This window comes from Amaranthus tricolor, chromosome 7 (assembly GCF_026212465.1).
Source record: "Amaranthus tricolor cultivar Red isolate AtriRed21 chromosome 7, ASM2621246v1, whole genome shotgun sequence".
In the NCBI taxonomy this organism is placed as follows: Eukaryota; Viridiplantae; Streptophyta; class Magnoliopsida; order Caryophyllales; family Amaranthaceae; genus Amaranthus; species Amaranthus tricolor.
This window is the reverse complement of record NC_080053.1, coordinates 29,868,351-29,881,872: the sequence shown is the minus strand read 5'-3', so window position 1 is coordinate 29,881,872 and position 13,522 is coordinate 29,868,351. Positions and strand designations below refer to the sequence as shown.

Sequence of the window (13,522 nt, the reverse complement as noted above, 5' to 3'; positions counted from 1 at the left end):
AAATCTGAACTTTTTAGAAAAATTAATTCATAATAATTTTTTCCTTTGGTTTAATTTATTTGCTACCTTGTTTTTACTTTATTCAATAGAATATTTTATTCCTTAATATTCTTGATTGTATGTAATTAAAAAGTAGTACTATAAAGAAATTTATTATGAAAATAAGAATTTAGATAAATCAAATAATTTTATTTTTCCTACATAAAGAATAAGAAAATAATATTGAATGATGAATAATAGATACCTATTGTGCAAGTAAATAATTTGAAATAGAGGTCGTACCTTTCTAAGAAAACCTAATAGAAGTAGTGATTAAAAGTCTATCAAACTTTAAAATAAAAGTAAAATTTACAATTAGAACAAAAGAAAAATAGGATTCAAATATGTGTGCTTTTCAAATTGGTTTAAAAATTAACACGTTTTCTCGTTAAATTTTATTCTTATTTGGCTTTCAAATCGTTTAAAAAATAATGTATATTGTCCATTAATAAACAAAACCACACATTAATAAAGCAAATCGAAATCATATATTGAATGTGATTAGGAATTAAGTGGTCTATCCAATTAAAATTTTATCAAAATTAATCCTAATTAGAGTTTGATTTAATTTAATTTATAGACCGTAAGTCAAATCATTATATTACTTTTTCCATCCCAACGCAAGTGTCCCTTTTAACTTTTAAGGGTTATTTCCTCCGTTTCGAAAATTTTATATTAGACTTTCACGCAGTTTAATGTTTTAATTCAATTTTTAATATAACTAAGACGAATCAAATAAAATTTTATATGATTATGTTTTAACTTATAAATTTACTTATTAATAATCAAAAATTAAAGATTTTAAATAAATAATGTTATTTTTCTAATATTATATGCAAATTGGAACAGAGGAAGCAGTAATACTCTAATGGACTCAATGAGGGAAAAGAGGAAAAAAAAGCGCCATCTCAAAGCACAAGCCAAAACCTTGTACCATGAGCAACCTGTAATTTTACACGTCAATATATTTTTTCTCATTTCCATTTTCCGCCGGTCTCTTTTTCCAATCTCTTTTTTTTTCTTCTTTGAAGTTTGATCCCATTTTTCCCCAAATCAACAATCCAAATCCCTGACAATTTTAAACTGAAATTCAAACAGTGAGAGAGCAAGAGAACTGATACCCATTGTAGTTCTCTTTCTCTGTCTACTTGGGTGTTTCTCATTTTCTTCTAGAAATGCATTTACCATGAGCAAAAACACTAATACTGAAGAAGATGAAGATGAAGAAGAAGAAAACAATTTATCTTTACAACAATCTGAACAAGAAGAAACTTTCTATGAATCTCTTGATCGGACCCTTTCCTCTTCTAATTCTTCTACTTCTAATTCTGATGATGATTACGACGTCGTTTTACCCTCTTCCTCTCCTCGCCGCAATCGAACTCATCTTCGTTGTAATGGAAAGATTCCTACATTGCCAATGTCGGTTCAGAACTATGATGCTTGGATCTCTTCTGAGTCCTTTTCTCTTTCTACAATTGACCAGCGTCGTGATCGTCTTCTTCGTGCTCTCGGGCTTGCTTCAGACCCGTCTTTATCTCGTCGTGGAATGAAAAATTTACGATCTGGGTCGGTTGATCATCGGTTTTTGTTTGGGGAAACTGTTGAACAAGTTGGTAATTCACCCCAGGAGGATAGTGTATGTGGAGCTATAAACGGGTCAAAACCCAATCAGTGTAATTCTTCTTCTACTACTGCTTGTTCTACTTCTTCGATTCGTTCCATTCATTCTGTTTCTGATAAGTATACTGTAAATAGAGATAGCAAAAAAGATTAGCAATAAATATAATGCTGTTGATAAATTGGTTGGTAATGGGTGTATTGGGTCGGGTTTGAGTTATTCGAGTAATAAAGTGTTTGATCAGGCAAATGGTGGGCAACTAGGGATCAATGACATTGAGGGAGAACATGATTCTGAAAAGAAGATTATTGAGAGTGAAAATGTGTGTACTATTAATAATCTTGATACAGGAAAAGAGTTTGTGGTGAAGAAGGTTAGAGAAGATGGGATGTGTAATAAGCTTAAGGAGGTTGGAACTGGAAGGAATTTGACTATGGAGGAATTCGATATGTGTATCGGGCATTCCCCAATTGTTCAAGAATTGATGAGACGCCAAAATGTGGAGGATCAATTTAATTGTAGTAATAAGGATGATGGGGAATGTAATCTGACTGGGGAGGGTGGATCAAAGTCAAAGAAGAATGTTAGTTGGTTTAAACGTATTAAGAATGTGGCTAGTAGTGTTACCGGGTATAAGGAGAGGCGTAGCAGTGACGATAGATATACCTCATCGGAGAAAGGTGGTCTAGTTCTCCCGCTGATGATAGTCAAGATACCTCCTTTCATCGGCCAGAGAGAGTTCGGGTTAGACATTATGGTAAATCAATCAAGGATCTTACAGCATTGTATAAGAGCCAGGAAATTCAGGCTCATAATGGTTCCATTTGGACTATTAAGTTTAGCTTAGATGGAAGGTACCTTGCAAGTGCTGGGGAGGATTGTATGATTCGTGTTTGGCAAGTGGTGGAATCTGAGAGGAAAGGTGAGCTTTTGATGGATCGACAGGATGATGCATGTTTGAGTCTTTTTTTCTTAGCAAATGGATCACCTGAACCAATTTCTCTTTCCCGTAATTTGGATAATACATTGGAGAAGAAGAGGAGGGGCAGGCTATCCATTAGCCGGAGATCTGTGAGCTTGGATCATATTGTGATTCCTGAGACTGTTTTCGGCTTGTCGGAGAAACCTATCTGTCTATTTAAGGTGCATTCAGATGACGTGCTTGATCTTTCTTGGTCCAAATCTCAGGTTAATGATGTTTTATATATATACTTTCATAGTTTCATTTCCATTTTTTCCATATCATTGTATTGCTTTGCTTTGCTTTGTTGACCATATTCTTGCAATCAGCTAGTTATACCTGTGCGAATCGAAACCAATGTGTGTTCTATTGTTAGTTTGAACTTTGGGTATCGGAATTAATATGGGATCCTATTGTATGCCGGGGTTGTTTATATTTGTCATAAAGGTTAAAGCTTGTTTATGCATGGCGTATGAATTGATGTTGATGAATTCTTGTTGAATTTTCTCTTTGTTTACGGTTTTTTCTAGAATTGTCGTCTACTGAATGATTTTACATCTAACTGACAAAAAATTATTACCAAATTGAGAAGTATACTAGGTTCTAGGTAATTCGCATTTTACAGTACTATATAGTATTGGGGCGTCATTACATGGATGCTCATAGAGCATGTTGTCGCACCTTGAAATTGGTTTCCTTAGCTTGCTTGTATATTCGGTTTCAGCTTTTGCTTTCATCCTCAATGGACAAAACAGTGCGCTTGTGGAACTTATCTAGCAGGACTTGTTTGAAAGTGTTTTCGCACAGTGGCTATGGTCAGTATGCTTCTTATTATCTAGACTTTTTTGGGGGAATTTTCAATGAAGATATTCACTTTTGCTGATCAGCCGCTGGATGTTTTCTTATAATTTTTTTTGGGATTGCACAGTTACTTGCATCCAGTTCAACCCAGTTGATGATAGATATTTCATCAGCGGATCTCTAGATGCCAAGGTTCGCATATGGAGCATTCCTGATTGTCAAGTTGTTGATTGGAATGATCTGCATGAGATGGTCACTGCTGTGTGCTACACTCCAGATGGTCAGGTACGCTGGAAATGGAATGTGTTTAACTAAAGGCAGAAAGTGCTTCTAATGTCTTTAACAAAATCTACTGAGTTTTTATTTTTTTTGGTTTACTCTTGAAGGGTGCATTAGTTGGTTCCTACAAGGGAAGCTGCCGTTTATACAAAACATCTGGTATAAATATGCTGCTGTCTCTCATATGTTTATATGATTTAGATTTATATTGTGTTTATTGATTTTTATGTACTCAAAAAATCTTATTGTGATTCCAGAAAACAAGTTACAACAGAAGTGTTTGATCAACCTACAAAACAAGAAGAAATCCCACCTTAAAAAAATTACTGGTTTTCAGGTGGGGAACTGAAATCGAATATTTTTGTGTATTCTTAAAATCTAATCTGTTTGTTGTATCATTAGTTCGTTAGAGTGTTTTGTTTATACTAATTATGCTCATATTTATCTTCCATCTGCTGAACTGCTTTCTTTTGTTTATCAGTTCGCACCAGGAAGTTTTTCAGAAGTTCTCATAACATCTGCAGATTCAAGAGTTCGGGTTGTTAATGGTGTGAATCTGTATCACAAGTTTAAAGGTACATGACACAGTGGCTCACTTCTTTATTTCTCTGCTGTTAATTTTTTGATCATTGTGCTGTGCTTGAAATGCTAATTTATCTCATTATGTGGGGCACAATTTGGCTCTGGTGTGTTTCTGTAGACGTTCTTGCTCCTATCTTTAGTCATTAGATGTTGGCTTCTGTCGTTTGTGCATGAGCAGGGAATCTCCACACTGTATGATTAATGGTTTAAGTTGCGTGAGATCATTTTTTATTGACTACTTTTGAGGAGACAGAAGTGAATGGATGGATTTTGTACAATATTTACATAGGAACCTTTGATTTTGTGGTGCTGTTAGCACATCAAAATGTGTTATGTCTTGAGATTGTGGGCCTCAAGGTACTGACACAGGTTTATCTATACTGGTTTGAGGAGTTTTCTGCTCACTCACAATAGGTGTGAATTGATTATGTTTATGGATACACATATTGCCCCATAGAGGACAAGCGTAGGTTCCATAGTGTAGCAAAAGTCTTTTTCAATGGTAATTTCAGTGGATTTTTTTTTGTTGCCAAATAATTTGGCATTCTAATGGTAATGATTTTTTGTGTCAATTATGTGTCTTTAAGGCTCCGAGAAACTGCTTCTTTTCTGATTAGTTTTGTAGATGGTTCATGTTTGAGTGATGCCAATTACATGAATTAGTAAAGGATTTCACCTAAAGTTGCTGAAGATGAGCAATTTCTGTGCAATTTATGTGACTTGTTTTTCGAACATTATTCATTTGTTCTGTAACGACGTCGCGGTAAATGATGAAATCATATATGGTTGGGAGCACAAGTACATGGCATTGAAATTCGGAAGGATGCATTATGTACAAGAAGGCTGTTTTCAAAGTGATATATCAATGATGAATGCTTACAATGCTTTTTACATGAGGCTTTTCCCATTGATTAGGATGCATGTTGGGCTGTGTAAAGCTCACATTAGGAATCATTGGAAAGACTTAGTATATGGTGCACCAAGGATGTTCGTCTATGTAATGCTTCTGGATACTTGCTGACAAAAGACTGGTTAAATATTGAATGTAAACTAGAACTAATAAGGTGTTAAGCGTTGCTGAATGTCTATTATCATTATTTTCTGTTTGCTGTCAGGACATAGATATTGGTATTTGTTATTCAAGCTCAGTAAACTTTGGGTATTATGGTTGCCGGAATGTTTGATACATTGTTAGCGTAGTAATTGTCCTCTCGGGATGAGCTATGGATGTTAGGATATGACTTCTTGACCGAGAAGTCAAGGATCAAATGTTCGGAAATCTTTTCCACTATTTGATAAAAAGCATTTAAAGGGAGCGCGGGCTGTTCTAAGCATTGGCTGTTTAGATTGAATTATATTTCTTTCTCTATTTTTTTATACTTTTCAAATCGTCAATGTAAATCTGTTAAAGCAAGGATATATTTTGCACAGCTATTTGCTCTCTTGTGTTGGATTCTTCGGAAAAAAACTGATTCCGTTGTGATATCGCTAAAAATTGATGATGTGCTATTGTCGTACTATTTCTGTGTGTTCGAGGAGGATTCATCTTATTTCTTTCTTTTGTAAAAATAGGATTTCGCAATACAAACAGTCAAATCTCGGCTGCCCTCACCGCCAACGCCAAGTATGTAGTGTGTGCCAGTGAGGATTCTCATGTGTATGTATGGAAACATGAAGCTGAGTCTAGGCCTAGTCGAAGCAAGGGAGTCACAGTCACACGCTCTTACAAGCATTTCCACTGTCAAGATGTATCCGTGGCTATTCCATGGCCTGGAATTGGTGAATTATGGGGATTGCAAGATCTACGTTCTGAGGAACGAAACTCGGTTGACCATCATATGAATGAGGTCTCGACAGCCAACCACCCTCCGACACCGGTGGAGGAGTTTAATGGTAATGACAGCTCTTCTGCTGCTTCTGGTTGCAGTTATAGTCCTTTCCATGGTACGATATGTAGTGCACCCAACACTTATTTCTTCGATCGAATGTCATCAACATGGCCCGAAGAAAAGCTTCTTCTAGCCACCAAGAATCGAAGTCCTCGTGTTAGTTTAGACTTCTCCAATGGAGTGCTACAAAACCACACTGCTTGGGGGATGGTGATAGTAACTGCTGGCCTCCGAGGGGAAATCAAAACTTTCCAGAACTTTGGATTGCCATTCCGAATATAGGTATGTTTTTTGTTCGCCTGTGTTACCATACCGTGTACAGAGAAATTTGTATTATTTACGGGTTTTTTTTGTTCTTGCTTGCTTGTGACTCATTGTCGGATGAAGTGTAGAGAAGCTCATCCGACTTCCTAGCATGGAAGAAGTACAGATTTATTGGAGGAATGGAGAAAAAAAAGGTTTAAAGGAAAACAATTTATACTCTAAATTTAGAAAGTGATGGATATTTTTATGTAATCCAAAAATGTAGAGTTATGCCACAAAGCTTATAATATTTTGTTAATTGAATTCATTTACAAAATTGATTTTGACTGTATTTATGACGTAGGAGTACTAGCCATGTCCATTAGTGTAGTTTTATAGGGGTGATGTTATTTTTCGCTACCCCTTTTCATTTTATCGCCATCCCCTGTAAAATTATATTTTTGCCCCTTTTCATTTTATCGCCACCCCCTGTAAAATTATATTTTTGCCCCTGTATTTAAAAAAATTACAAAATTGCCACTATACTTAAAAATTAATTAATAAATGTAAATCACGCTTAATAACACTAATAAGAATTTAATGCGTAAGATTTGTCTATATATATGGAATTCTAAAATGCGTATGAAATACGAATTCAAACACGGTACTATCTCTCTAAAAACTGGTATTATCTGTCTAAAAAGTGTTAAAGAAGTGGTAACCCGTAATTGGTTAAATATGGCTAACGAAAGCGACTGTGAGTCGGTTGCGGTACGTAAAGTTGTCGTTGGAAAATTAAAAAAAAAAAAAAAAGGGGCACAAATCTGAGCGGCTGAACCATGGTTCAGGCGCACAGATCTGTGCGCCTGTGAATTTTTTTTTTTTTCCGTATTAATTTTTTTAAATTATTATTATTATTATTGTTAGTACTATTTTTTATTTTCCGTATTAATTTTTTTTTATTTTCCGTATTAATTTTTATTGTTGATAAATTTAAATTTTTAAGATTTTTTTATTTACGTAATGTTTTTAATTTGTTGTTGTTGTTGTCATTATTATTATTATTATTATTGTAGTCATTAATGTATTTAATTTATATTATTTATATTTCAAATTTGCAGGAGTTTGAAAACTTTGGAGACAACGTAGACTACTCCGGTAGCTTTGTTACGGATAGGGAATTTATCTCCTTAGATGAGTTACATAGTTGGGCCGATGCGATAGCAATAACAATCGGTTTTCAATTTACACGTGCTTCTTATAAAAAGAAAGAAGGACGTTCTAGAGTTAGTGTCTATTTAAGATGTCACCGCTATGGTAATATTAGGGGTGATGTACATAATCTAGATAATATTGCCCGACCTGGTTCTAAAAGTAGAAGTTGCGGGTGTAAATTTATGATTGTAGGAAGTAGTCGTAAACCACCAGAAAGACCTTGGACGGTAAGGGTGTGTCCTGGTGAAAAGGGAAAACATAACCACCCGTTCTTGGTGTACAGAGATGGTCATGTAAGGGCAAATAGGATTAATATAGACATTCGGGAGCACATACGACAGCTTAGTGCAACCGGAATGCAACCGGCCTTTATTATGAATTCTATTAGAGATAATTTTCCTGGTTTTTATGCTAGTATGAATCAGATATATAATATTAGACAATCAATAAGGAGAGAAGAGATGGAGGGTAGGACTCCCCTTCAACACTGTCTTCATATGGCCACAGAACTTAATTATGTGGTCTGGACAGACTTGGATAACGAAGGGCAATTGAGCAGACTATTAATTGCAAATCCTACCTCTATCCAAATGATACGTACGTGGCCGTATGTTTGACAGATACAACGTACAAAACGAACAAACAAAAGTGGCCACTATGTGAAGTGATCGGAATGACGCCAACCAATCACAATTTCTTGGTTGCGTTTTGTTTGATGCGAGATGAGGCGGCTGTGTCGTATTCGTGGGTGCTGCAGGGATTGAGAGATATTTTCGGCACTGCTCAGACTCCTAGCGTCATTGTAATCGATCGAGACGAAGGTTTATCTGCAGCTATTTGTGACGTCTTCCTAGGTAAAAAGGCTTTGCTGATTCATTATTGTGGTTATATCTAATGATAATGTCTTAATTACGTTCAATGTTTTGTTTAATATAGATGTGCGGCATTTGTTATGCATCTGGCATATTGGCAACGACGTTGAGAACATGGTGGACAAGTTGTGTGGCGGCAAGAAAAATCAACAAGGGCAGGTATTCAGGAAAAGTAGATGGAACCCCTTGGTTGAAAGTTCTACGATCGAGGAATATGAAGATAAATGGCAAGTGATCGTCAGTACGTGGTCGCTTAGGAACAAAAAGGTCGTTCGGTATTTGACTGGAACATGGATTCCACTGAGAGAGAAATTTGTCCGTGCGTGGACGAATGATTGTTTACACTTGGGTAACCGGACTACCAGCAGAGTTGAAAGCCAACACTCGTCTTTTAAGTATTACATTGGTAGCGGTAATAGCTCATTCGATATCCTTTTCAAAAGGGCGCACGCACAGATTACAAATCAGCAAGCTACAATCCGACAAGCGCTACAGGATTCCATGTCTTCTGTACAAAGATCGATGCGACAACATTATTTTAGACCTCTATATCGCCACGTATCTCTCTATGCCTTGGAGCAGCTCCAGCTTGAGTATAACCGCATGTTAGAACTCGGTGATTTTGTGTTTAACAAATGTGGTTGTGTACTTCAACAAACCCATGGATTGCCGTGTGCATGTTATTTACATATGTCCATCGGATCACATGGTGCTTTGTATTTGGATGACATTCATGAATTCTGGAGTACTTTGAGATACACCGAGGTAGGAGACGAAACCGATGAAAGAGTACGATACCCGAACGCCAATGACAAAGAGTACTTTCAATCTCTGGTCGATGAAGTCCTCAAATCTGATCCCGCTGTTGTTCGCCGAATGTCTCAGTTACTTGAATATGAACTACACCCAGATGGCGCGGAAATACCTGAGCCTTACGCTAGTCCACCGAGAAAGGGAAGACCAAGCACAAGTAAAAACATGAGAAGGAGAAAAAGTTCATTTGAATATAGCAGATCATCTTCTTGCGGTCGAGGGTCTACATCTTCTTCCCGCGGGAGATCTAGTGGTCGAGAGACGCAATCCTCAGTAGGAATTAAGTTCAGTTTCAACTTTTCCGGTACTTGACTATATTTTTCGTTTTTTGCATTAATTCGTCTCAGTTTACGCATATTAACTTTATTTACATTTATTGTAGATGATCCTGGAGGTCGAGATTTTTCACACTTTCCATGGCCTAATAACATCCCATTTATCCTTCCTCCTTACTTGTTCAACTGGATTGATGTGTTAGGTGATAGTAACTGTGGATTTAGAGCAATTGCCGTCACAGAGCTGGGAGGCGAGGAAGCATGGCCTCTTTTAAGGCGTGCTATGAGTGTGGAAATGCAAATGAATAGAGTGCAATACCTAACTTTGTATCTATCCCAGGAGTCACTAGACGATTCTATATTCAGAATAGGTTCACACGCAAACGGACCTGCTCCATTCATGCACTGGATGGATGCACCGATGGCTTTGTACTCTGCAGCAACATTTCTAAACATTGTCATTGCTTATTATGGTTCTGCTGACTGTAATCCACAATACAACTGTTTGATTCTCCCGTTAAGGAAAGCATCGGGCGTGAATAGTGTAAATAAAGTAATACATATATGTTGGGTTAATAGAAATCATTTTGTTCAACTTTTAATGAACGACGATTCGTCCCCTCTACCGCCATTCCATCCAAGTTGGAAACAAGCAGCTGACAATTTCACCAAACATCTTGACACACATTTCAGTACGAGGATTATGCTCTGGAATAATCTACGCGGGCCACGTTCACAACCAACTAATACCACCGCTGACGATGCTGTAAATTTAGATACTCCATAGAATTTATACACGACATTCATTATAAATTGTATATAATCCATAATTATACTATTGTATATACGAATGACATTCATTGACGAAAAGAAATGCAATAATTAATGTAAAATAGTTTCAGTACAGACTATGCAGGGTCATGCCCTTTAAAAATTTGCCATTCTTCAAATAAATTTCTACAATCATTAAGGTATATTTCTAACGCATGTCGTTGACGGGGGTTCAAATCCGCAACCTTAGCAGGTAGTCTTGCCAGTGGACCGAATCGACTGTGCCATTCATTCAGGAACTGAAAACACAAAAGGATAATGTCCGTTATTAATTCATTAAAAAAAAATCTGAAAAAAAAATGATAATAAAACTCACGTATTCAGATCTGCTTTGAGAAGGACCAGGACCGGAAGTAGGCCCTTCGTCCGGGGCTATGTACGGGTGTGAGCACACTTTGAACCAATCAACGTAATTAGGTTCAGCCTCAAAAGGAACAGAAGCCCGACGATGTCCCTGCTCAAAAAGGCGGGCACTATAGGGGAACCCACACCATGCCTCCAAATATACAGCAGAAGAAGGAAAGGTCACGTAGTAGGTACCGTGTGCCGGTCAGACAGCCTTGGCTGGTCTAATAGGAGCGGGAGGAATAGCCTGCACGAACCCAATCTGTCGCAATGTCCGCTCCGGCAAATACACCTCCACAACATCAAAGCACGTGATACCCCCGATTACGGTGGTGCGTGGGTGATCATTCAGCAACGCACCAGCAGCAGAATTGTAGGGAGTCCATTCAACCTGCATACAAGAGAAGTTCACAAAAAAATACTATAAATTGAAAACAACATGCATGACAAAATGTAATGTATAGTACCTGAGTCTCCGTCATTGAATCAAGAACCTTGCGGCAGTCCCTCAACCTGTCCAGCTCACGACATGGTTTTTTCGGTGTCCATATCTCCGCCCTAGTCATGTTTGGCACATCTTCTCGGCGAGCATGAGGGCGGAAAGCGGGAAAGTACTCATAGATCCATGTCTGGAGCAATGTGAAGCATCCAGCAATGGTCTTGCAACCAGCCCTAGATGCCATTCCGAGCTGCCTGTACAAGAACGCCAAGGTCACCGCACCCCAGGCCACGTCCTGCTGATCGTCGTTCACGGCAAGTATCGGGTGAGGTCACATGCCAATTCTGGACTTATCCGCCAACAAGGTAGAGCCGATGACAGCCATGTAGTACGCTGTCTTCTGGGTATCCATGGCCTGCGACCTATGACACAGCCGCATCAATTCAGCAACGGTTATGCATCCGCCGGTGAATGAACCTTTACGCCGAAGCTCAGACAGAGGCTCCCCGAACAGATTGGTGATACCAACCTCCCACTCCGCCTCCGAAGGCTCAGCTGGCAGAGAACCTTCAATAGAAATACCCAATATGCGTTGCACGTCGTGCAACATAATCGTCATCTCTCCCCAGGGCATGTGGAAGGTGTTCGTATCCGGCTGCCACCTCTCGACGAACGCAGATATCAAAGCACAATCGATGCGCTGGTGCATAATGACCGGTAGTCGGCCGAGGGAAGTGGCAGGTAGAACATCGTTTAGCGCATCGGACATATCCTTCAGTCCGATGATGCACTCCACCGGTCTCTTCCTAATACGGCATTCTAGAATCGGAGGCGTACGCTCGGAGCCGTCATAAATAAGTTTAGCTATGTGCCCGCCATAGCTAGGGATCAGTCGCGTATCTGTCGGCCCACCGGGCTGGGGTGATGTCACTAACCAGTCCGTGTCAGTGGACTGTGAGGGCCTGCTCTCCTGTGGCGGCTGATTATCGACAAAACTACGTCCTGCGCGCTCAGATGCGGCAGAAGAACTCGGGCCGCCCCGGGCAAATCTGTCGTCGGGGCCGCGAACAACAATCCAGTCCAATTGGCGACACCCAGTACCTTGGAACTGAACATCATCAGCATCATTATCATCATCACTATAAACCCCCCAACTACTCTTGAGGCTGTCAGCCTAGTCATCAATAGGAGTACGCACTTGGTTCAGCGTACTCGACCTTTGGGCCTCACTGTGTCTGACAGCCTCTTCATGCCTAGCCCTCCTAGCAGAACCCGTCACCCCCTCTCATGCGGGTCCCCTCTAAGTAAAGTAGGCCTTGAACTATTACCTCTCAACAATTGCCTAAAAAAACCTTTTCCTTTTCCTTGATTACCAGCCATTTTCTACATTTTTTACAGTTTTATTCAAAGATAAATAATAATTTAACAACAAAAAAATTAACATACAAATTTACACTAATAATTTATAAAACAACACATGAACATATTTATAATAATAAAAAAAATAACAATCACATTAATAATAACATAATTAATTATAATAACATTAACATGTATTTAATAAAAAAAAATACAATCACAATAATAATAATAATAAAATTAATAATAGTAACATTAACAACAATAATAACATACTTCAAAATTTAAATTAATTATTCCTAAATATAACGAAAAAAAAAAAATTAAAAAGGGAGGCGCCCAGATCTGGGCGGCTGGACCCCGGTTCAGCCGCCTAATTTTAAGCGGCTGAACCGGGGTCCAGCCGCCCAGATCTGGGCCCCTCCCTTTCAATTTTTTTTTTCTTTTGCATTCAAAACAATATATAAAATTTACTAAAAAATATAAAAATTACACATTACAACATACAAATTTACAATAATAAAATACACGAAAAAAAAAAAATTCAAAACGAGGCGCCCAGATCTGAGCGGCTGAACCCCGGTTTAGGCGCCTAATTTTGGGCGCCTGAACCGGGGTCCAGCCGCCCAGATCTGTGCGCCTCCTTTTCATTTTTTTTTTCTTTTGCATTCAAAACAATATATAAAATTTACTAAAAAATATAAAAATTACACATTACAACATACAAATTTACAATAATAATTCAAAATTTATATTAATTAATCCTAAATACACGAAAAAAAAAAAAAAATTCAAAACGAGGCGCCCAGATCTGGGCGGCTCTACCCCGGTTCAGGCGCCTGATTTTGGGCGCCTGAACCGGGGTCCAGCCGCCCAGATTTGGGCGCCTCGTTTTGAAATTTTTTTTTTCTTTTGCAACTAATTAAATTAAAAATAACTTACCTCGATTAATAATTTG

The 13,522-nt window shown here is 38.1% G+C and overlaps 1 protein-coding gene and 1 pseudogene across 1 annotated transcript; both read left to right on the top strand.

Annotated features, from left to right (window-relative positions):
• Window positions 1-1,225: 1,225 nt before the first annotated feature.
• Window positions 1,226-7,207, top strand: LOC130818681 (uncharacterized; annotated as a pseudogene).
• Window positions 7,208-8,287: 1,080 nt separating this feature from the next.
• Window positions 8,288-10,520, top strand: LOC130817784 (uncharacterized). The gene is made up of 3 exons (XM_057683675.1): window positions 8,288-8,484; window positions 8,567-9,619; window positions 9,698-10,520. The coding sequence occupies exons 1-3, from the start codon at window positions 8,304-8,306 to the stop codon at window positions 10,375-10,377; spliced, it is 1,914 nt and encodes a 637-aa protein (XP_057539658.1). The 5' UTR covers window positions 8,288-8,303; the 3' UTR covers window positions 10,378-10,520.
• The last annotated feature ends 3,002 nt before the right edge of the window (window positions 10,521-13,522 follow it).